Source organism: Pogoniulus pusillus, chromosome 7 (assembly GCF_015220805.1).
Source record: "Pogoniulus pusillus isolate bPogPus1 chromosome 7, bPogPus1.pri, whole genome shotgun sequence".
Lineage (NCBI taxonomy): Eukaryota > Metazoa > Chordata > Aves > Piciformes > Lybiidae > Pogoniulus > Pogoniulus pusillus.
In genome coordinates this window covers 12572664-12597806 of record NC_087270.1, presented here as the reverse complement: position 1 = coordinate 12597806, position 25143 = coordinate 12572664, and the positions used below count along the sequence as shown (strand labels likewise).

The 25143-nt window shown below is 39.4% G+C and overlaps 1 protein-coding gene across 21 annotated transcripts in view; it reads left to right on the top strand.

The window, feature by feature from the left end:
* The window catches only part of MYT1L (myelin transcription factor 1 like), a 322031-nt gene that overhangs the window by 274360 nt on the left and 22528 nt on the right, over nucleotides 1-25143 (top strand). For all 21 annotated transcript variants that reach the window (XM_064145914.1, XM_064145912.1, XM_064145913.1 and 18 more), the window contains 2 exons: nucleotides 21437-21499; nucleotides 24798-24881. In XM_064145914.1, coding sequence (XP_064001984.1) covers nucleotides 21437-21499; nucleotides 24798-24881 — 147 coding nt within the window. The remainder of the gene's footprint in view (nucleotides 1-21436; nucleotides 21500-24797; nucleotides 24882-25143) is intronic.

Below are 25143 nucleotides of genomic sequence, written 5' to 3'. Positions count from 1 at the left end.
TCCTCTACATTATACAGTTTTCATTCACTGATTCTCTTATAAAATTACTCTTTTACAAAAGGAATAACCATTTCCATTCTTATTATCACTTTTTTTTACCCCTGTTGTTTGTCCTCTTTTTTGGTTTTCTCTGTTTCCCACCCCACCCCCTTTTCCTAAATGGAAAACTTACTGGAATTTGTCATTGCAGTTGTTCTTCAATACTGAGGTTGTTGAGTCTAGTAAGTAATCTTGTGTTACAATGAAATATTCCTTTGATGCAAAGTATGTATCCTTTGAATCTACAGATGCTTTTTTAAAGTTCCTTGATGTTTTAGGTAACTTATTTACAAAATGTGATTGCAAGGACCAGGGATGATGTATTTGGAGTAATGTTAAAAATTACTAGAGTGAGTCATTTGTAAGCTGTAGTGCATTATTAACATACCTGCAATGTTATGGTGAAACAAACTGCAGGCTTTAATGTATTATTAAATTGAAAGTTAGTGTGCAAGTCTAATTTAAATTATTAAAAACAAAACTAAGGAACATAGATCCCCAATAGGAACCTTTCCCATTTGGTTCAACTAGATCCTTGGGCCAAGTGAAATCAGGAATCTCATGTGGTTTCAGTGGGTTTTTTTTGCATTTTTGTTTCCTGTATTTATTGCAGATTTCCACTTGGATACCTTATCTTTGATGGCAGCATGCATGCCTGGCCAGAACAGAACACCTTGGGCTCTGTTCCTGCACTTCTCAATACTCAAATGGGCACTGTAGGTTATACCTAGCATTTCCAACCTCATGTTGTGTGGTGTTATGATAATGTCCTTTGTATAGAAACCCATCATCTGCAGCAACCTCATCTCTGTAGTCGCAATAACTTTTACATATGGAAGTGACTGGGCTTTTTTCTATTAGAATAACTCATTCGGACTCTGGTAAGGTTGAGTCATCCCATTTTTCTCACTTAAGTTTGTCAACTTTTGTCTCCAAAATGGAAAACACTTGAGTTCTGTTTACCTAATACCCTTTATCATTGTTTTCATTACTGAGACTAGTCACAAAAGCATGTTCTCTCTAAAAAGCTCCTTAAAAGTCATCTGCGTATCAGTACCTACCTCTGATGCTGTGAACTGTTCCATGCAGGCATGAAACTGTTTGCATGAAGCACCTTGCAGAATCAGGCCCTTAGTTAATTTGCAGTACCATGAAATGCTCTGAAATTAGAGGCTTCATTTGTATAGTGGCTTTTACAATACCCATGTAATTTATGGTCTCTTTCTGTATGTACTGAATTATATAAAACAAACGAGATTGTGAGCTGTACATTTTTTAGTGTTTGGATTTTAAATCAATGTTAAAAGCCATTTGCCAGTTAGCTATCACTTGAAAGAGTCACAATTCAGATGAATGTTCACCAAATTAGAGTTTTTTCCAAAACAAACTGTGTGACTTAGAAGTCCAAACTTTGTTTTCAGAAAAAATCTAAATACTGAGTATCCACATCCTTGCAACTTCTATACGCCTAGCTTTGAAAGTGGAATTCAGTGTCTGCAAAAACAACTCAGGCCGTTTTGAAGATACAGCCCTTAGCTCCTAAAGTCCTCACCAAACACCAAATATCTCAGTCTGAAGTTTTATTTGACAGTTCATTTTAGTTTTCAAAACTTTCCTTGTGAGTCATTCCAGTGCCATTCTGTGCAGTCCCTAAGAAGCTATTCTGAGAGAATCAATGAATTTGCTTAGTTATGTTAACATGCCCAATGAATCTCGCTAAGACCTTGTCTTGAAGTCTTTCCATTTGTACAGTTGCCTCTGCCTTCCTTCAATTTGGTCATACTTCCTTGTCATTGAATGTATTCTACTTACTTAATCTCATTCAGCCTGGCATTTACTCATAGTCAAGGGTCTTTTCTTTGGCACAATTTGGTTATTGTGCGAACTCCCATTGTGATGTTGGTCATTTTTGCTTCAAATCAAAAGATCATAACCAACTGCTCATTCCATCCAGATCTACAAAGATCTGCAACATGATGCTGTGGTATATCCCAAGTGCTGAGGCAATCCCCGTGGGAAGTTGCATAAAGTATACAGCTGCTAAAAGGGAAATGAAAAGTGTAGTCTTTTTGCACTTTCTGTGTTTGGTCAGACTTGCCAAAACCCTTTGAAATATACCTCAAAATAAAAGTTATGTCACTTGAAGTCTTAAATATGATTGTCTGGATCCTCAGTTGGTGTAAATTAGCATAGCTCCATTGCCTTCAGTGGAGTTATGCCAAGATACAGCAGTGATGATCTGGGCAGATGCCCTCAGCCACTGTCTTGGGTTAGCATTCATGTTCGATTGCCTTCTTTTTATCTTTTGAAGTTATAAAATCCCTTGCATTGTTTGGTTTCTTAAACTGACCAGTTTCTAACTTAATTACTTGGTGTCTCTATCTGCACAGTAACATCTGATTTTGCCATGAAGTTAAACTCACCTCTTTATTTTTAAAGTGCTATTGGTACTTTATGTGGCACACATTTTTTGCAACACTGTAGTACCTATATTGATGTTTTTATATCTCTAAACTATCCCATACGCCTCACACCTCATTGTAATCTTTTACAATATTTTTCATATTCCCAGTAAATGCAATTTACATTTGCTCATCTGCATGTAAAAACCCCTCTCTTCCCTAATACACACAGAATGTCCACTGCTTCAAAGTTTGCTGATTTCTCTCCTTTCACAGATAACGACACTGTACTCTTTCAGCATGGGCTCATTTGGTGTACACTGTGTGAAACAGCCTTAGATTTTGAGGATTATTTTAACACTGGCCATCATTAATTATTTTTGTATGCTTGACTCTGCTTCCACTGCACTCAGCTCCAGCAGTATCTTTTCTGTAATAAACAAGAGGCAAATGAGGACTGCAGTATAAGGACATTATTACTGTTGTTAAAAAAAAAAAAATAAAAGACAGACCCTTGAAAAAAGTTAAATCTAGACAACATTTAAGATGAGACTTTTGGAATTGTACTATATACAAAATTTCATTAAAATGATCAGTTGTAGTTGAGTGATATTTAAAATGCCATCTTCAGGCTTCAAAGTTAACAGCACACAGAGAACAGAATCTGGTTTCCAAGTTTTCAAACTGCAAATAAATGAAAATGCCATTATAAAGCATCTGAGCAGCTTTAAAGAACTATAAATATAATTTATTCAAAAGATGTTACATACTGGAGCACTTTTATCAAGTAGGAGAGGAATCAAATCTTAAGGATGCCATTTATGAGGAAACCAAGACATAGCCTTTTTCTTCTTTTTCTTTTAATTTTCCTTTCCCTCCCTTTATTTTGTTATATATAGGTAAAGAATTATTTTTTTCAAGCCAGTCAGTCTGGCACCTTTCTTGAATATTCTTAATGATCTAAATCTATAATTTAGCCATGAGGTAGACATATAATCAGAGAATGGACTGGGTTGGAAGGGACATCTGGAGGTCATCTAGTCCAACCCCTCTGTAATCAGCAGGACCATCCCCAATTCGAGCAGGCTGCTCAGAGCCCCATCAAGCGTGATCTTGAACGTCTTCACAGATGGGGCCTCCACTGCCTCTGAGGGCAACCTGCTCCAGATAATAGATATAAAAATCAAAAAAAGCTTCTTGGTCATCTCTGCAAATATTTATGTATTTTTCTTTTAAATACCAGAGTTATTCTTTAGAAGGGAGTGAATTCAATATCTGATGATTTAACTGCTGTGCATTTCACAAATGAGTTTTGATTTTAAAGCTGTAAATATTTGGTATGCTGGACACTGCAGAGATAAATCACTATGTTTGTTCCTATGAATAAGAGTTATGAACAAAATATGTACAAACCCCCCCAGGGAAATCATAAAAATTAATATGTAAAGAATTTGAATCATTAAAAAAAATATATATATGGATTATGAGTTTCTCCTCAAGGCTTCTCCAGGAACCATTGTAGGTGATGATTTGTTTTCCTCTGATGCCCTAATCGAGAAACATCTGTCAGGAAAGTGTAAGTATGTTCCACAAGTATAGGTGTAATGAAGGAGGGTCAAGGGCCTTCTTGTTGAGTAACACTCAGTACTCCCGTTGTGACTTCAGGTGAAGAAACTGAAAGAATAGAATGAAGTGGAGTTTTTTTTCTTATTTTATCTTTTTAAGCCAGAAAAGGTTTAATCCTTAATACTCCCATTCACAGAAAAAGACTTTCAATGGTTTTAAATCTTTCCTGAACCTGATCCAAAGAATTCTTAAGCCAATGGAAAACTTCCAACCATCTCTAGCTGGTTTTGGGTGTGACATCTTGTCCTGTAGCTATGAAAAGCTTTCCCTGGGTTTTTAATGGTAACAATATTACAAAGCCAAATTCCAGGCATAACTTTTCAAGCAGAATTTTCACTCCATGCTTCAGGTTGATACTGTCATAGACAGAGCTCTGTCCTCACTTGTTTTAGAAGAAAAACACATTTTTTTTTTAGCTAGTCAATGGTAAGAAAGTTCTTACCTTTTGTTAATTAATACAATAGACCTCTATAGATTAAAAATAAGTAGCATTTGATGCATATGTAAGCAAAACCTGTGTCCAGAACACAATGTTTTAACCATAGTTATCCCGATTTTAATTCAATATTTTCAAACATTGGTATTAATGCATAAATGTTACTGATTCACACATGAGTAATAAGTGCAGATGTCAGGACCATATACCTCTGAATATTTTCCAAAAATTCTTGTTGATGTGCTACAGACAAAATACTTTTGGGGTCTTCATATAAAAACTTACATAATCAAGAATGATCTCACAAATAATTTTGGTGTATTTTAAAGTTTAAAGAACATAATTTCAAGGCAGTGGGATTGTCTTTAAAATTAAAAAACACACCATTTTGTTTTTCTGTCTGTTTATGTCAATAATTTCCATTAAAAGATAAAGTAAATGCAATGAATTAAGATATTTATCCAAAGGGTATTTTTTTCTTATGAATTTCCCTCACCATAAAAACAAAACAAAAGGAAAATGGCAGTTTCTAAAGACACTGCCTCCTATCTACAACAGTGAGTAGTGGGAAGTGGCAACCTTTGTGTAAGATGTAGCTTGCTGGGTAACTTGTTTCAGTCTTTCATCTGACTGACCGTACCAACGTCATAGAATGGCTTGGGTTGGAAGTAACCTTAAAGTTCTAACCCTTCTGTCATGGGCAGGGACACCTACTACTACACCAGGTTGCTCAAGGTCTGATCCAACCTGGCTTTGAACACTTCCAGCCTTAAAGCCTCCACAGCTTCTCTGTGCAACCTCTTCCAGTGCCTCACCATCCTCACATGAAGAATTTAATTGTAATGTCTAATCTAAATCTGACTTCTTTCAATTTGAAGGTGTTAGCCCTCATCCTCTTGCTACATGCCTTCATAAAAAGTCCCTCCCTGGCTCTCCTGTAAGTCCCTTTCAAATGGAAGGGTGGTATAGGTCTCCTTGGAATCTTTTCTTCTTCAGGCTGAATAACCCCACCTCTCCCAGACTGCTTTTATGGGAGGGGTGCTCCAGCCCTCCTCCAGAGTTGCTGTAACACTTCCATATCCTTCTTGTATTAGGGGCTCAAGAGCTGGACACTGTGCTCCAAATGAGGTTTCACAAGAGTGAAGATCCCCTCCTTCAACCTGCTGGTTGCTTTTCTTTAGATGCAGCCCAGGACATGATTGGCTTTCTGGGCTACAGGTGTACACTGCCAGCTCATGCTGAGCTCCTCATCAACCAGCATCCCCAAGTCCTTCTCAGGACTGTGATTCTGTGATTTTTATCCATTCTCCACCCAGCTTGTCTTTGTGCTTGGGATTGCTCTGACCGAGACGTAGGACTTTATGCTTGGCTTTGTTGAACTTCAAGAGGCTGGCACTAGCCCAACTGTCAAGCCTGTCCTGGTCCCTCTATATGCCATCTCTTTCCTCCAGTGCATCAACTGCACCACACAGCTTGGTGCTGTCAGCAAACTTGTGGAAGGTGCCTTGATCCTGATGCTCGTATCTCTAACAAAGATGTTAAACATCACTGGTCCCAATACTAACCTCTAAGGAACATTATTCTTCTCTTGTGTCCATTCAGACATCAGGCCATTGACCATTACTCTTTAAGTGCAATCATCAGGCCAATTTCTTATCAACCAACTGTTCCGCCCCTGAAATCCATGTCATTCCAGATGCTATGTTCATCTTCAAATTAGTTGTTTTCCTATGGCTGAGTGGATGCTGAGAGAGGAATTCTGCCTATCCCTTAGACACTCTTCTGCTTTGATGTTATTTGTTGCTGAGAATCACAGCCTCTGAGCTCATCAAGACAGAGAATGTGCATCTCGGTTATGTTCCTGCCCCATGTATTATTCTCTGAAATCCTTGTCAGGGGGCAGTTAATTAGCAGAAACGTTTTTGAGGATAGAATTTTTTGACAAATATTTTGTCAGAGGTTGCACAGAAGATTTAAACTTTTACTCTGAAAGTAGAAACCAACCTGCAAAAAAGAAAGTATTAATCAAAGTTTGCATGAGGTCTGTACCAATGCTAACTGAGTGAACTAGAAGTCAGGGTAAGGAGCAGTAAATAATGTTCAGGGCTATTTGGCACACAAGCACAACAAATGATTTGGGAAAAAAACTGTATTGATTTAAAAAAACAGGAGACAAAAAGACAGCATTGGTGAGGCCACACATCAAATACTGAGCTTAATTTTGGGCCTCTCACTACAAGGACATTGTGTTGCTGGAGCATGTCCCAGAGAGGGTCAGTGAAGCCTGTGAAAGGTTTGGAGAACTGAGTGAAGGAACTGGGATTGTTTAGTCTGGAAAAGACTGAGGGCACCTTCTCTACAGTTACCTGAAAGGAGAGTGTAGTGAAGTTTGTGTTGGTCTCTTCCCCACCAGGTAACTAGCAATAAAACAAGAAGAAATAGCCTGAAATTGTGCCGGGGAGGTTTTGATTGCATACTAGGAAAAAATTCTTTACTGAAAGAGTGGTTAGAAATTACAACAGGTTACCCAAAGATGTGGTGGAGTCTCCATCCCTGGAGGTGCTAAAAAGAAACAAAAGGGTAGCTGTGGAACTTCAGGACACAGTTTAGTGTTTGGACTCAGTGGTCTTAGAGGTCTTTTCCAACCTTAGAAATTCTATGAAACCTGTTTTGTTATTAAAATCATGCAAGGCAAAGTTGTCAGCCATTCACTCAAGGCTGCTTTTCAAATTCTGACATGTGTAAGAGCTTGGAGCCATAAGGGATAACAGAGCATGAGCACTTTCCCTCTCTGCCTGCATTTCCAACGGTGAGCAAAGTGTTTTGTGTGAGCAGTCTCACCATGCCATTGTGCTGCACAGCCATTTATCCCCCTCTATAGCCTCTGGCCTCTCCAGCACTCTGCACAGCCGTTTAGGAAACGAATCCTGCGGCTATTAGACAGTGACGTTAAAGTGGCTCTTTCATGAAATGTTTACGATATGAACCAAGCTTGCACTATCTAATCTTGTGGGAGTTGCAGAAATTGTCCAAGAGCGTGGGCTTTCTGCCTTTGTTCACTTTAAGGAGAAAATAAGGAGGGCCAAAGGGAAAAAAGACACCGAGGCATATCCCATGATGATAAAAAGCACAATTCATTTTCAAGAGCTTGACTTAATGATACCCTGGAACATTCTTCTGAAGTTGGAATTATTGCTTAAGTGCTGTTCAATACAGTCTTGGATTCCAGCACAAGAAGGAATAGTTTACCTTGGAAAGGTTTTAATGGTCTTATTGGAGCTTCCTGCCCTCACCAAAGGGATGTCTCCTTTGTTCACATAATGTGCTAACTGCCTCATACAATCTGACAGGTTTGGGTGAAATAGCTCCAATTTCAGGTTATTGAATACCATACTAAAAGCTCAGTTATTTCTTATGCTACTACTCAGACAGCTGCAACATCCTTTCAGGAGAGGGAAGAAAAATCAGAAGCAGAGGCAGACAGTTGCTCAGACTAGAAACTGGGAGTATTATTTCATAGAATCATAGAATCAACCAGGTTGGAAGAGACCGCCAAGATCATCCAGTCCAACCTAGCACCCAGCCCCATCCAGTCAACTAGACCATGGCACCGAGTGCCTCATCCAGTCTTTTCTTCAGGCACATAGTCCCTCTGACTGATCAGAACATTTGGTGTGATCCACTTGGTCTACCTCACTGAGAATTTCTAAGCGTGTATTAATTCTGCAAACTGGACTTCAAGGTCATCATTGCCAATTGTTGAGAAGAAAATCTACAAATACAAAGAATACATAATATTCTGAATATATGCAACTATACAAAGGAGTTGGCTGACTTTTGAACTTGAACTATCAAGAAAACATCGAAATCAAGTACAATAAAAGGGCTTGCTGGGAATAATGGAGTCATAGAATCATTAAGGTTGAAAAGACCTCTAAGATAATCAAGTCCATCCATCAACCAAACACCTCCATGCCCACTAAACCATGTCCAAAAGTGCATGTTTACACAGTCTTTGAACACCTCCAAGGATGCTGAGTCCACCACCTCTCTAGGTAGCCTATTCCAATGCTTGGCCACTGTTTCAGTAAAGATTTATTTTTCCTAATATGAATGTAAACCTCCCTAACACAACTTGAGGTTATTTGCTCTTGCTTTATTACTAGTTACTAGGGAGAAGAGACCAACAACTACCTCACTACAACCTCCTTTCAGATAGTTGTAGAGAGCAGTAAGGTCTCTACATGTATCTATCTGTAGTGCCAGTAGGAGGCTAAGCTGTTTATTCTTTGATACAGCTTTTAAGATGTATTACAGAATAATAAGAACATGTAAGTAGGGACCTCCAAATGTTACCCTGTCCAAACTTCTGTTTAAATCAAGTAATTGGAGCAGGTTGCCCAGGACTTTGTTCAGCTAGGTTTTGAGTATCTGTAAGGTTAAAAGTTCCCACAGCCTGTTCCAGTGTTTTACCAGCTTGATGGTAATTTTCCATTTATAATAAAATGGGCTTTCCCACACTGAACCTTTTCCCCAGTACCTCTTGTTCGCAGCTGTGCAACACTGAGAAAACTTTTGCCTTGCTCTCATCACACCATCTGGTTAGGTATTTGCAGATAGCATAGGGTTTCTTGCATTTTTCTTAATAAGAATGAGCTGAACATGCCAGCTCTCATCTTTGTGCATCAAGTGTGCCAGCCCTTGTAACCATTCTGCAACACACCTTCCTAAGCATTGCTTCCTCAGGACTGACTTATCTACCCACTGTCTACCACTGAGATTTCTTCAGAGCAGTAGGATGGTGTACTTGTATGGGTGGCATAGCTCTGTAGTCATGCCTAACCTGTAAGCCTTGCATACAGGATCATGACTCAAACTAGGATTTTTGTTTTCCTTGAGTTTTAGTTAAATTTTGCTTAACACTGCAGGCCTGATGGCTCAGCTGAATGGTGAGGTTATACTTAAAACTCATTGTAGACGTAACGTGAGTCTCAAGTCAGTCACACAAAGAATTAGAGCAAATCTGAGTTTTCAAAAATTAGACACGCAGAAAATCAGTAACAGAATTTGATTTCCCTTCACTGTGCTGTTCTTTAGCCTTGTTACTAGACCAGACTGATATAATTCACGCTCAGTATTTTCACATTTCCTCAGTTGGGCTTCTGTCAAATGTTTTTTAGGCCTAGAGGGAAAAAGCTGCTTGTTGTCATCAAATGAAAACTGAAGAATTTTACTCTTTTGCTGCTGACTCTTCACTTCCAAAACAGAAAGTATTCTCTCTGCTTTGTCTGTCTGAGAAAGTGAAAGTCTTGAGAGTTCACTCCCTTTATCCAGCCTGTCCCTGTTATTGGATGGCACATGTTTTCAGCTAGAAACCCAAACAGCACAAATAGGTTTAAATGTCCATCCAGTACAGGAACCTCATGTTGCAACAGCACAGTGATGCACCTGGAACAAAACATACCTACCAGCCTTCAGATTCAAAGAGTCGCCTGAACACTTTTTTTACCAAACTATTATTTGGAGAAGTGAAGACTCAGGGAAGACCTTACAGGAGCCTTCCAGTACCTTAAAAGGACCTATAAGAAAGCCATGAAGGGACTTTTTACTAGGGCTTGTAGTGATAGGACGGGAAGGGGAGGGGTGGCTTTAAGCTGGAAGAGGGTAGATTTAAACTGAATATTAGGAATAAATGCTTTACAATGAGGGTAGTGAGACACTGGAACAGATTGCCCAGGAAAGTTGTGTATGCCCCTTCCCTGGAAGTGTTCTAGGCTAGGTTGGACAGGGCCTTGAGCAACCTTTTATAGTGGGAGGTGTCTCCATCCATACAGGTGTTTGGAAATAGACTATCTTTAATGTATCTTCCAACCCAAACCATTCTACAACTTTACGATTATCTTTATCTCATATTACCTTTCTCAATGTGCACTGAAAATTGTTTTGTTTTGCTCTGTTTGCTCTTTTGAAACAGGAGTGTGAGAAAAAAACTGTTAATAGTGAAAAGAAACCCAGACCATTATACTTTTTGTCATTTGAATTATACTAATGGCTTTGGGGTTGTTTGGGGTTTCATTGGGGTTTTTTTGTTTAATTGGTTTGGTTTGGAGTTTTGGGTTTTTTTGCAAACCTCTTAGCCTTCATGTTGCCTGTGATGTATTTCCTAGGTAACTCAAAGTTGTTTACAATCCTGTTCATTTATGACTTTGCCTTAATGCTAGGCTGAGAACTCTCATTAGAAGCAGGACTCATGCTTCTTTCTGAATTATATCAGGCTTAAAATATATTGTAGACTTAGTCTTTCATATCAATATTAGATAGGATATTTTGAAGAGGAGATAAAAATTGGACTATCTTCATGCTCTTACTCTTTCCATTCTTCTCACTCAGCAGTTTTTTTCCTCACTTACATTCTGTTTTCATAGAATCATAGAATGCACTGAGTTGGGAAGGATCTCTAAAGGTCATCTAGTCCAACCCCCTACAGTATACCGGGACATCTGCAAATAGATAGGTTGCTTAGAGCCCCCACCAGAATGACCTTGAATGTCTCCAGCGATGAGGCCTCCAGCACCTTCCTGGGCAACTTGTTCCATTTTTCTACCACTCTCATAGTAAAGGATATCTTTCTAATGTCCAATCTGAATCTACCCTGCTCCAGTTGCTCAAAATCACTGCCTCTTGTCCTAGTGCTACATGTGTTTGTAAACAGTCCCTCTCCAACTCTCCTGTATGTCCCCTTCAGGTGCTGGAAGGCTTCTCTAAGGTGTCTTCCCAAGAGATTAAGGCCACTTAATTTATTTCCCCTTCCTTTACCAATCCTAACTTGATAGCTTTAATCAGTGTTTCCTAGGGAGATGTAAACTGATTTGAGTGGTCCAGATTTATAGATTTTGAAGTCCTCCCAAAACTGCAGGAAATTTATGGGGAGTAATGGATTCAAGGTCAAGCATGAGAGAAACAGCAACATAGAGACAACAATTCAAAAATTATACTGTTGATAATTTTATGGTGTCCAAGGCAACTAGCAGGCTACTGACCATAATGTAGACCTCTTATCAGGGGAAAGGAGTGCATTTTCAAAGTAGTCAGGATTTGGACTATTTTTAAATCAATTTTCAAAGAATCAGATAATCATCTTGGTTGGAAAAGACCTTTAAGATCATACAGACCAACCATTATCTAATTGTATCCTTATTTTGTGGTAAGACTTCCATTTACATTATAAACAGAAAATTTAAGCCAGTTGCATGAGCTTTTGAAGGCACCTTTTAATGCGATGAATACTGAAATGCTGTGCCTATGCTGTCGTCTTCAAGTGCTTCCCTTGGACCTAGTTCCACAAGCAGGGAGGAAAAGAAATCATGTCACTGGCTGTTCTGCAAATCCTGACTGGATGAATCTTGCTGTATGGTAGCTGAGTAGCAGATATTCCTGGGAGGCTTTGTGGTTCTTGTATTAATAGACCAACCAGAAATAGGACATTCTTCTTCTTCTAAAATTACTGAAAATAAGCCCATGTGGGTTGGTTATTTTCAAGCACAGGCTTGCAGTGGTGTCCAAAGAAAGGGAACAAAGCTGGTGAAAGGCTAGAGAACACATATTTTGAGGAAACTGGGGTTGTTTAGTCTTGGAGAAGAGGAGACTGAGGAGAAACATCATAGTTTCCTACAACTACCTAAAAGAAGGATGTAGTGAGGTGGGGATCAGTCTCTTCTCCCTAGTATCAAGTGATAGGACTTCAAGTGAAATGGCCTCAAATTGTGACAGGGGAGGTTTAGGTTGGATATTAGGAAACATTTTTTTTACTGGTCAGGCATCACATCAAGCTGCCCAGGGAGTTGGCAGAGTCACCACTCTTAAAGATGTTTTAAAAGTGGTGTAGATGTGGCGTTTCAGGACATGATTTAGTGGCCATGGTGGTATTAGGTTGATGGTTGGATTTGATGTTCCTAGAGATCTTTTCTGACTGAAACAATTCTGTGATTCTATGATTTTATTTGGAGACTCATGTGGCTTTGCTTGTAGTTTTAAGGTATATTTTCTTAAGTCTGTCTTCTGCATTTTTCTGTGTCCCTTGATCATTCTAGGTTATTCCCACACTATAAAAATGAATCCTATCTTCAAAGGCTGAGGTGTTTGGAATGAATATTTGAATTTGCATATGCTGGAACTGATTCATCCCTGGTGCTAGGAAGAGCTTTCTGCTGCTGGGAGGGGATCTGCAGCTGGCCGGTGCTGCCTCCAAGGCAGGCAATGCTGGCAGGAGGGAAAGTGTGGGCAAGGTGCCCAGGGAGAGAGCTGATTCACAGCTTCCCCCTGGCAGCTCCTGTGAACGGAGCACCCCCTCGGTAATGCACAGAAGCTCTTTCTCATTAGGCACACACCATGCCTTTGGCAGCTGGCATGTTAGGCGGTAGATGCTGGTGTGAGATGTGAGAACAGCGGGCAGCACGTCATGGCGCTTGCTTCTGGGAAGCTGGGAAGTCCTCGCTGCTAGCAGAACAGGCAGGATGCAGAGGTGGTAACTGAAGGCACAAGGATTTTTTTTTCCTACAGCAATATAATTAAGTTAAATACATCATGTGTATCTGTGCATTCGAGTGCACAGCAATATTTTAAATGCCAGCATGATACATTTTAGCCTGCTCATAGGAAAATGGATTTCAGTGTAATTAAAAAAACATATCATGTTCTTTCTCACCCACACACAGTTCAAAAAATGCAGGAATGCAATGCAGATAATACCAGCAGCTAAGGAGAAGAGTATGTTGTCATACATCCACAGTTTAGAACCATTCAATTGCTAGGGATTTCTAGAGGCAAAAAGACAGGGACACAGCAATCTCTCAGCAGAGATAGAAGAGACTGAAGTGACTCCACAAGGCCTCTGAGCCAAAATTATTTTAGTCTCATGCCTGAACTAACTCCATTGCCCTGGCATCATTCCTTCATGGATAGAAAGACTGCACAGTGAAAGTGGTAATGACAAATCCTTCCATTCTGCACTTCCTTCCAGTGTCCAGCTCCCACTTCTCACAGTGCCTTCTGAGATGGCTCAGTAGTGCCCCACCAAGGGTGATCCTTGCCTGGATCCCCTGATCTCCTGCTCATTCCTGCTGGAACTGCACTGGATCCGATGCCAAAAAGCAATTAATAAACTAAAAGAAGATTTTTCTCAATTCACTCGTTTTGCCATTCTACCACAAAAGGGCTTTTTTTTTTCCCCTGGCTCTTCCTATTTCCTCAAATCACCTTCTTTTCTAGCTACTGTGAATTGGCATTTTAAATTTTGCTGTCATTTCCACTGAGGACTGTTGTGTCAGTAGCATTCTGCTATGTAAGAAATGTTAGCAGGATTTTACATATGAAAAAAAACAATATTTAGCACTTTTGCTAAAACTAAACTTGTGTGATTAAATATTCCTTCTAGTTAGGGTACATACAGGGAAATAATTAACATAGGAATCTAAATTTAACTTCTTTTATTACTTTTGGCTTACAATGCATTTTTATGAATCTTTGATATTCATGAGGTCTGCATTCACATGCTTTTGTAAGTGTATTTGTGAGGACTAGAGCACAGGTTTAGCCTTGAACATGATACCATAGACTGAAGATTCACTGAAATACTCGTTATCCACATACCTGTCCCACAGAGTTTATGTTCCTTCTTGAATCAGTTAAAATGAGCTTCAAATGAGCTCTTAATGCAATGTTCAGAAGTGCCCAGTGCTAGCCTGGTTCTGTGCCTTTTGAAGTCGGTGATAAAGCTTACAGGGACTTTGGTGAAAATGGAAGAGTGCATGACAATTAAAATGACTCGAGTATTGACAACCAAGAAATTCTGTGTGGTTTCCCAACACACTTTTCTTCACTGACACAAAGACGCAATGTGTACCCACTCCTCTCAGCAATGTGAGAGGACCACAAGCAAAGCAGACAACAGGGAAGATAAAATCACCTGGGAGAAAAGGGTGATAAAAGAAGAGTTAATGTATAGAGACAATAAAGAGGATGAAAGAAGGAAGAACTGTCAACTTCAAAGTTGTTAGAGACTATGAAAGGAGGAAAGGATGAGGGAGAAACAGAGTGAAGACATCAACCAAAGGGGACAGAGAAAAAGAAAACAAAAGGGGGGGTGAGAAGATTTAAAAGTGACAAAAAGAAACTATTTGGAAGGGAAAGGATCTGGGAAAGAAAGTAGTAGAATGTGGAAGAGAAATGATGAAGAGGAATATGAATGGAAAGCAAACCATGGGGCAAAATCAAGTGAAGGTTCTTGCTCCACTGTAGGAAAGTGATAACAGATTGGAAATAGGGAGAAAGAGGCATAGGGGGGGAAAATGGAGTAACACAAGGAGTAAAGAAGCATGTATCTGTGCCACTTCAGTGAGAAAGATTAAGAGGAAGTAAAACTGTCCTAACAAAACTGTTTCGTCATTGCTAATTCACAGATATGTTGTATACATAAAGGAGTTTTTTCTAGACATCAACAGAAAGTATCCACACTCCAGGAATTCAGAAGCCAAGTACTATGGCAGGGAAGTGGATAATAAAAGACAACAGGGCAAAAGTGGGAAAGCATCTATGCTCCTAACAGAATTAGAACAAACAATGGCTTTTTTGGTGTGTCTTCATGAGGAAAGGGATCAGCAGCTTTCCCATTTGATGTACTTAATTAGAGTTCGACCAAAATATCTGAGACTGAAAATAAGATTTAGAGACTTACATGTCCAGATCAATTTCACAGAGCTGATTAGAACAACAATTGCCGGGGGGCTTTGCTGTGACTGCTCAAAAGGGTAAAGGCAAAATGAGTTCCTAGTTTCTGTCCAGTGCCTGCTAAACACGAAAATTGTTATATTTCTTAACGATAAGCAGAACCTGGACCATAACTGACACACTTGCATCCAAAAAGTCTCTTTATGGCCTCTGTCTTCTCCCTGCAGTGCTCCCAGCAGATTAGTGGTGAGTGGCATAGGAAGAAACTGGAGGAAAGTTTGTTTTCTCTTTCGGCCTCTTAAATCATTCAAAAGGGGACTTGTTTGTCAAGGATGCAAACCTGTTGGGCTTTTTACAAACATGCAATCTGATAGAGGCATGGGCATAAATTAAACTTCACATTCCTTAGAGAAAAATCAATTTCTTAATTTGACAAAGCTGCTTCTTGTCCTTTTCAGTCATTGCCCGTTCCCTCCCTGCCCTGCTGTTTCTACCCCAGCCCCCCTCCGCCTTCCTCACATACTCAGTTTGAGAAACTGCAAACATAGTATCTTTGCAGGTTTACTTTTGTAACCTTATGCTTCTGGACTATCTGACCAAAAAAATCCACAGTATCTTTTTTTTTAAACGACTCTACATACAGTCCCAGAAGATTTGACTTTGTGGCTGCAAACAGAGCCATGAATAAGAATCCCTGCTTCTTGTCCATTTTCTTCTTTTGTGTAAAACCATTTAGCCTTTCAATGTTCCAGTTTTATTCTGCCAAATTCTTCCTTTTTCAAAATGTCATTGTAATATTTTTATCCATTAATGATTGTAAAATACTTTCAGATCTTTGGGTGAAAGATAGAAATGCATAATATTATTTTTTCTGTCTTCCAACCTATGAATTCCATTCATGGTGATTCAATCAAATAAAACAGAATCTCAGATACACAGAAACTACCAGACAATTAAAAAAAAACCCCTACATTCTACTGTGAAAAAAAAATCTCACAGGAAACAATTATACTTCTCTAGCCTTTTGAACCTTCAGCAGAAAATCACACCTCTACTATACAGATTGACAACATGGTAAAATAAAACTATGGGAAAGATACAATTTTCTATTAAATCTCAATTATTTTGCAGTGGGAGATATTCTGAAGAATCATTCTGCATTTTTGTATTGCTTAGTGGTTTACTCCCCCATCTGATTCAATATGATTTTTCTTCAGGGTTGCTAGCTACATCTGTTTTAAATATTTAATTAGTAATTTACAGGATATATGCTCTGTCTGGTGAACTCCATTATTTATGTGTGTGTTCATTTACATGCTCAAAGGAAGACTGGATCCACAACATAGCAGGTAGTAAGTGCTGTAAATTGAACAATAAAAGTTTTTAGTGCTGATGCCAGATTACTGGAAACAGACCACAAAAGGTATTTTGTAGCAACCCATTGCAATTGAACCCCAGTATAGTTTGGTGGGATTACTACCTGATAGCCTTTGGCATGGCCACTGTGAGACAAATTAATGACTCATTTCAGTTCCATTGGAGCAGATTTCTTCAGCACAAAACTAGAACACTGAAGCGCTTTGCCACAGCCAGAGCTGACAATGTTCTTCACTTTTATTAGGCTCCATTCAGTGCTATTATTAATACCCCAGAAGAGATAACAAAAAGAAACAAAACAAAACAAAAAAAAAAACCAAAACATTTATGGACATAACATGCAAACCAGGAAATTCCTGTAAAAACTACAGCCTGACTTTGTGATATGCCCTTTCCTTCCATGAAAGCCAGGATGTAGTGAGCAGTAAGCTAAATTGTGCAGAGGGAGACGGTGTGGTGTAAGGCATGGAAGGGACCAAGAGTGCTTAAAAGAGCAAGAGATAGAAAGAAGAGGATATATTGGTTACAGTTGATAAAACTGTCTCTAATTATTAAGTGAAACATTATCCCTCTCCTTAGAGAAAAATACAACCATGTGTTACCAGTGTCCCAACTTTTGTTTGCCTGGTGTGCTTAATGTGGGCTGTTGTGAATCTAGATCCAAGGTTTTAATTTGGATTTATACATACAAACTTGTCAAACCTCAATGACAAGAATTATTTGAAAAATAATTTGGAAACAGAATTCAGTGTGTTGCTGAATCTCAGCTGAGGGTTTCTGAGAGAAAGAGGGATCCTGAACTTGAGCCTGAGTCCAAGTCTCACTGCTGTGGCCAGGCTGTGTGCACTGCAGCAGCTTCCCTGAGCACTGCCTCTTCACTGGGGAAGTGCAATCCTTCTGGTTCCAAATAGCCAATGTCATTTTGTGGTAAAACCTCTTTTAAAAAAAATCAAAATGATTTTATTACATTTCAGATTAATATATCTTAGCTTTATCTGTATGTTTTACAGATAATTTATGTCTGGGAATACATTTTAAAAGTAATTCAGCCAAAGTTACACAATACTTAAGACAAAACTACCTCAGCTCTGTCTTTGCACCTTTGTGTAACATCCTATTTGGTCTCATGCTAGCTGAGCTATAAATCAGTGTAAACTTACCTAGCTTCTCTGGACCTAGATAAAAGCCTAGGAATATAGGTTTAAATGATGGTCTTATTTGAAGTCTGCTGTGTTGATGTGAGCTGGTTTTTTTCTTGAGCTGAGCCTGCAGCAAGAATTTAACCACTCGCATTTGAATAACCCCTCCCGTTTCAAGCCTCACATTCCTTCAAGCTGCCAGAAGTAATTTTTGATGGCTGCACACTGTCAGTCCTTTCCCTGGTGAGGAATGGGTAGTGGGGCTTAAGTGTTTTTATCTCAGTTTGACTCTCACTGTTTCTCCACTCCTGCTATTGAATCTAAGCCCGATACTGAATCCAGCTGCCACAGCTGTTGCTGTTCTGCCTCCTGCTCTATTCTCTGCTTATGCTTGTGGTCCCAGAAAAGCTTCTCTGGGATGTTATGTGAAATGAATGGGACATGGGGGTGATGCTAACTTCACCCCCTTCACTGACAAGCTTTTTTACTGGATGCCCTGAACTTGTGGTTAAACGTTACATGTTCTGAACATCACTGTTTACAGGGTGAGTTCCTTTTGTTGCCACATTCTTTACAGTACCAAATTGTTTGCTGCAATAAACTGTTATGAGAGTCTGCAATTAAGCTTCTGATCCTGCCAAACTGTGTTCATTTTAATTAGACAAGGAAACTGTCTTTTTCCACTTACTCTGGTACTCAGTTTCAAAGGGTTTCACATCACTTGCCACTTATAAGCACGTGGGCATACATTTTTCTAATATTGTTGCAAGTGCATATAATCAGCTAAGTCAATTATGTATAGGTAATAGTTGATAGTAGTAAAGTATTTCCATGTCTTATGTACAGAAGCTTTCAGAGCTTCTGAAAATGCAGACTTGTAGTTGTCTCCACATTTAATATGCTTAAGACAGCAAAGATTGTAATAACTTTCCATTTGAAACATACTGCTGTATATCTGCATTCTGTATTTCACAGGGCTTACAAGCCCTTCTCAAAGAATAGAAATAGCAGTAAATAGAAATGTTCCAGGGTTTTAAAACAGTCTTATCAGCTGCATTAAACTGTCATTTATGTTACATTTAGATCAATATAAGCTTATGATACTTGAAAAAAATGGAAAATTATAGTGCTAAAATAAAAAAATTGAAAGGTCCTTCTAAAATCCTTGCCTACAGAAAAAGTATCTTCTGATTTAATCAAAAGTATGGTTTTAAACTGCAGCAAACCCTTTGTGAAGATGTTTAGTTGAACTTACAGCAGGATGATTTCTTCTTTAGCTTCAGTTGCTGACAACATTTTAAAATGACACAGAAATAAGCTGCTTTTTTAAACTTTTGCAAGACTGTCCAAATGGTAAAGGTGTAACCATTCAATTTTAAGCTTGATTGATTTTATATACTGGTGCTTCTTACAAGTCCTGTTTATTTAGACACTATTAACCATGCCTGCCTATAGCAAAAGTCTTCGAAAAGGTAGGAAAAATTGTTTGATTTCAATAATAGCTTGTTCTCAGAAGGACTGAAAAGTCTGTAGATGAAAATGGTGTCTTCAAATAGCACAGTTCTCAGAAACAAAGAGTCCTTGTAGCATGTCAGACAGACTGCAGAAAGATAGCCTCATGGCTCCTTCTCCTTTATTCATTTAAATGCCACAGAGATTTAGAGCCAAAGTATAGTCAATTCCTTTGACTAATTCTTACTCCCAAAGCTTCTGATTCAAGATCCTTAGAGGCTTCAGTCAGGCTTCAGTGGTACAGTTGGTCTTTATGGAAGCAGGAAATAGGCATTGTAGATCACTGAAGAAGCCTAGCATGGAAAAAAACATGTGAAGCAAGAGATTATCTCTGCAGATCTGAAAATAATTACCCCAAAAAATTCAATAGTAAAAACATGTGAATGCTTACTTTTTCTTTAAGGTATAAGACCCTTTATATAAGATGTCCTAAGCATTTATTTTTTAACTTAAAGAAGTTCGTGCAACCATGACAAAGAAACAATGTCCATGCAGACTGAGCTCTGACTTCTTTACCAAGGGCGATGGTTTTACCTAATTTGTGTCAGAAGAAACTGGAAAGTAAAACTAGGAGTTTGTCTGAGCACAAGTGAAAGGGTTGATGTGTAATGTCAGCATGTATATCTGTCTTTAAGATTTTCACAGTCGCAGTAATACACCTCCTAGTCAGAGTCATGGTCTTGTACATGGTTCTGTGCAAAATATAAAGCAAGGGAAAAGGAGAGTTGGTTTTAAGTATGCTGTTTAGACTTCTTGTCCAAAGCACACAGAATGTTTGCCAAGAAACTTCAGTGATGTAGGGAACCCCAGAGGTTTTACCAGCTTATGTTCTGGAAGTGCTACTATGTTCTAATGTTTTCTGTGAAATAACTGAACTGGTCCAGATGAGAACCATATAAGAATTGCATTTAACAAGTTCCAGTTAAGTTATCTCTTTCAAGGCTGCATTAATCATGTTTGAAATTTGACCCTGCTTAGCAACTCAGAAGTCGGTAAATGCTTCCTAGCTTTTAAGAGCTAAAATTCAGCTGAATGGAACCTGACAGCCCCATTGAATTGAATTCTGGGTTGTTTAATTCATTATTTTAAGAAACTTTAAAGGCTCTGAAGAAACCTTTGTGAACCAAAAGTTTACTGATAGGAACCAACTTTGAAGAAAGCACACTAGGGGCAAAAGCCAAAGTCTGTATAAACTCTGGATTCAAACAGTGAAAGAACTCAGTGTTATGGAAATCCAGTGATTCAGAATGCAACATCTGAATTTATGCGTGTGGTTTTTTGAATCTGAATGCTTTCTTCAAGTGAAGCTTTAAAGCATGGATAAAATTCAAACCTGATGCTCAAGAAAAGTGATTTTTTGGAATTCATCTAGCATGCATCTGTTCAGTAAATTTGATATAAACTAATTCTTCCATTGTTCTGTGATTTTATGTAGCAGTTCAAATACCGTCTAATGATTTTATTTTGCACTATAATTTAGTGTGTTCCATGATGGTTGCAATAATCCTTGCTATGTAGAAAATATCCTTTTTCTTTGATGACTCTGATGTCATTCCACTATTAGAAATTCTACTGATGGCTCTATCAGTGACTTCAGTCTGGTGCTGTAGCCTGCTGTTTGGGAGTGTTTGGGGTGGGTTAACATTTCTTCAGAAGAGGCCAGCATTACTTCCTCTTTTCCTTTTTCCTTAGGCATTTCTTTGGCTTCATGGAGAGGTGGAAGGGTCTCTCCATGGTGCGACCTCAAAACGTCTCACTGTAATGTTAGCCATTACTTAAACGTACACCATGGGGATATTCCATTTGCTGTCAATCCTATCCATTCCTGGTGGTGTGGGGATGTCAGGCTGCTGCTGGAACACTGCACTAATCTGCTGATACTAGGGATATCCAGAAAGTGTTTGAGAGGGCAGGTGAGGAGTAGTAAAGAAAAACATTTTATGAATGAAAAAAAAAGTATTTTTGTCCACAGTGTGGAATTAAACTTAGGTTTAGCATTAGGTAGAGGTCCCCAGAGCTGGCATCTGTGGAAACAAGGACTGAGACAATAAGATGGTTTTGGTTTTTTATTTGTTTTGGTTTTATTTTTTGTTTGTTTACTTGGTTGGTTGGTTTTTATAATGGGCAGTTATATCTTTCCTCAGTGACATTGCTTTGTATCTCTTCCATTATTATTTTAGGTGTCCCACCCCTGGATGTGATGGCTCTGGGCATATTACTGGAAATTATGCTTCTCATCGAAGGTAGGTCAAGAGAAGCTTTTGTTCTTTAAGTCAAACCACTGAAGGGCTAGAAAGTATCTCAACGGACTTGTCTTCCCTCTCTATATGGAGGTAGGATTGAGTACTGTATGTAGACAAGTGCTGATCTAACTAATGTTATTTATTGAATGACATATGAATGAATAACATCTTTCGACTTCAGCATGGCTCACTACCCAAATAGATAGGAAGATTTTTCTAATGGCTAGCAAAGTCTTTGTAGAAAATGAATCCAGTTTTCTCACAGTCTCTATTAGCCTGGGGAAGCAATTCAACATTTGTAAGTTTTTTCTGCTTTACATTCTTAATGACTTACCTCTTCTTCTCACAATCTTAACCTTTGCTGGACTTCATGCATTTTCTTTTCCACAAATTCCTGCACTTTCTCTTCCACAAATCATATTTCCTGATTGTTTCTGTCCATCTCTTCCAGACTCCCTCTGAATTTCTTGAAATGCAAAATTGGACCCCATTCTTTACCTCCTTTCCCACATGAAGACTTGCCAGCTTTAATCAGAGGGACAAAGTACCTCTTTCGTTTAATACACACAGGTCTCATTAGTACATTTCAGAATAAACCTTAACTTCTTTTAAATTGCAGCACTTTGTACACAATTATGTCAAGCCAGAAGAATGGAAGGTGAAATTTATGGATTGAAGTTGCTACCATAACTGTTTAAACTGTAACTTAAACTATAACTATGCTGCTTACCAAGATCCAAAGAAACTTCACATTCACTAAATAGGTTATGGTCGATAAACCCAGAGTCAGTTATGGTGGTATTACTGTAGAGGTGTTTGACCAAAATCAGGCAGGACAGTGAAGATACATAAGGCATTGTGCCACAAACAAGAAACCTCAACCCTGGCAACCTTATCAGGGAAGAATCATTGCATGTTGGCTCATTTTTGTAATGCTTTCCCTGGGCATTATCTCCTGAGCCCTGCAGGACCAGACCATGAGCTGGATGGTGTCACCTCCAGCTGTAAATTCTTATGTTCTTGTATTTTTTGCAGATAAGTGCTGGACCAAGTTTTAAGTTAAGAGCATACTCAGTGCACATAAAGATATAAAAAAGTAATTCTGCAAAACTTTTGTGATCTGGAATTTGTCCAGTCCATTGGAATTTAAGCCATTCAACCTTTTGAAATGCCACCATGCCTGTACTGACCACATAACTGTCATTTCCCTCCTAAAAGACCTCTGTCAGGGTGCTTGGCTGCCTGTGGGCATGGAGGCACTGACACTGAAAAGTAATATCTTCTTTGGTTAAAACTACTGATGTTCCCCAGACACGTGTCACGTTTAGATGAGGCCAGCCACACACTGTTCAGGTCATGTTGAGGCTGTTTCTGAGGTGGTGAGGCTGGCGCAATACATGCTCTTCCAAAGGGCAGCAAACCAGTAGCCTACATCTGGAGTTTTAAGTATGGAGGACTCCATAGCACATTCACAGTTAAGCTTTCTAATTCCCACACTGGAAATTAGCATTTACCTCTGCTTGCATGTCAGTTATCTATTTTGTTTGCATTTGATACCATCACTTACAATCCTTTCAGTTTCAGAAGGAAAAGGAGGACAAACTCTTCTCCTAAATGGTTGCCAACATGCCTAGCCTCACCTCCATGCCAGGGAAGTTCATGGAACAGATCCTCCTAGATGACATGCTAAGGCACATGGAGGACAGGGAGGTGATCCAAGACAGCCAGCATGGCTTTACTAGGGGCAAATCCTGCCTGACTAACCTAGTGGCTTTCTATGATAAAGTGACTATGTCAGTAGATACAGTAGACACCCTACGGATGTGATCTATCTGGACTTCTGCAAGGCCTTTGACACAGCCCCTCACAACATTCTAATCCCCAGGTTGGAGGGATGTGGATTTGATGGCTGGACTGTTCAGTGGATTAGGAATTGGCTGGATGGTCACATCCAGAGGGTGGTGCTCAATGGCTCAAAGTCAGATGGAGAGCAGTGACAAGTGGTGTCCCTCAGGGGTTTGTGCTGGGACCTGTGCTGCTTCATGTTTTTATCAGTGATACAGACAGCAGGATTGAGTGCATCATCAGCAAGTTTGCAGATGACACCAAACTGAGTGGAGTTGTCAATACACCAGAGGGATAAGAGGTCATCCAGAGGGACCTGGACAGGCTGGAGAGGTGGGCCCAGCTGAACCTCATGAGGTTCAACAAGAGCAAGTGCAGGGTCCTGCACCTGGGCCACAACAATCCTCTCTATCAATACAGTCTGCGGGATGAGGTGATAGAAAGCAGCCCTGTGGAAAAGGACTTGGGGTTGCTGATGGACAAGAAGCTGGACATGAGCAGTCAGTGTGAGCTTGCAGCCCAGAAGGCAAATCACATCCTGGGCTGCATTGAAAGATGCCTTGCCAGCAGATCCAGAGAGGTGATTCTGCCACTTTGCTCTGGTGAGACTTCACCTGGAGTACTGTGTCCAGCTCTGGAGACCTCAATATAGGAAGAACATGGAACTGATGGAACAGGTCCAAAGGAGGGCCACAAAAATGATCAGAGGATTGGAGCACCTCTGCTACAAAGACAGGGCTCTGGCAGCCTGATCTAGTTAAGGATGCCTCTGTTTACTGCAGAGGGAGTTGGACTAGATGACTTTTGGAGGTCATTTCCAATCCAGAATGTTCTATGGTTCTATAGAACACTGAAGTACATTTTGTCATGCCGAAAACAAGCATTTAATCTTCTGGTTTGCTTCTTTCTCTATGCACAGCTCTGAGCTCGCTCTTGTGTTTTTTTTCAACCATTCTGTAAGATTCTTATGTGGCAATTGAGAAGATTTTATAGTGTTTCTAATGCACTCCTTAAAAGCTCTTTAGTCTTACTAAGAGATCAAGAGACTCCTATTTTTTGAGCCTATTTTTCCTTCCCTCTCAGACACAGAGAGGATGTAATGTCTCTCAGGCCTGAAACGCTGGCTTCTATTCCTTTCAAAGCTGTCACTGCTGCTGCTGAGTCAGCTGGAGGGATTATTAGGCAGAGAGTTTAAGAGCCTCTTTCCCTGGCTCCTTGGGGACTGTCTGTACGTGTGGTCTGCACAGTGTCCTGTCCTGCTTCACAGACAGAGATACACGGATTCCCTCTCGTGGCTGCATACTGCAGTTCTCCTTCTTTCATCCACGTCGGCTTTGATGTTGGAGACTAGATGAAATTACCTATGCTGGCAGGTTTTCAGACAGAATGTGCATCCTTGTAAACTCTGCACGAGGAGGAGACATTGCATTTTAAAATATTTTTTTTCACTCAGTCTTTCAGGCTGCCCACGAGCAAAGAAAAGTGGAATCAGGATAGCACAAAGCAAGGAAGACAAAGAAGACCAAGAGCCAATTAGGTGAGAATAAATGTTGTCAAAGGGCCTTCCTGTGCTTTATAAGGTTACATATATCAGCAGCATTTTATTAAGATATAAATGTTATTGTGTGATTTTACCCAAGAGCAGATGGCCACACTAATTTTTATGAGTGAAGTGCAAATCAAGGACCTATGCTGATTTATTCAGGAAAATAAATTCAGAGAAAAATACAATCTTCTATACTTTAGAAACAGCTTTAAATATGTCTTAAAGTTGCTTAGATCTTTATCTCCTAAAAACA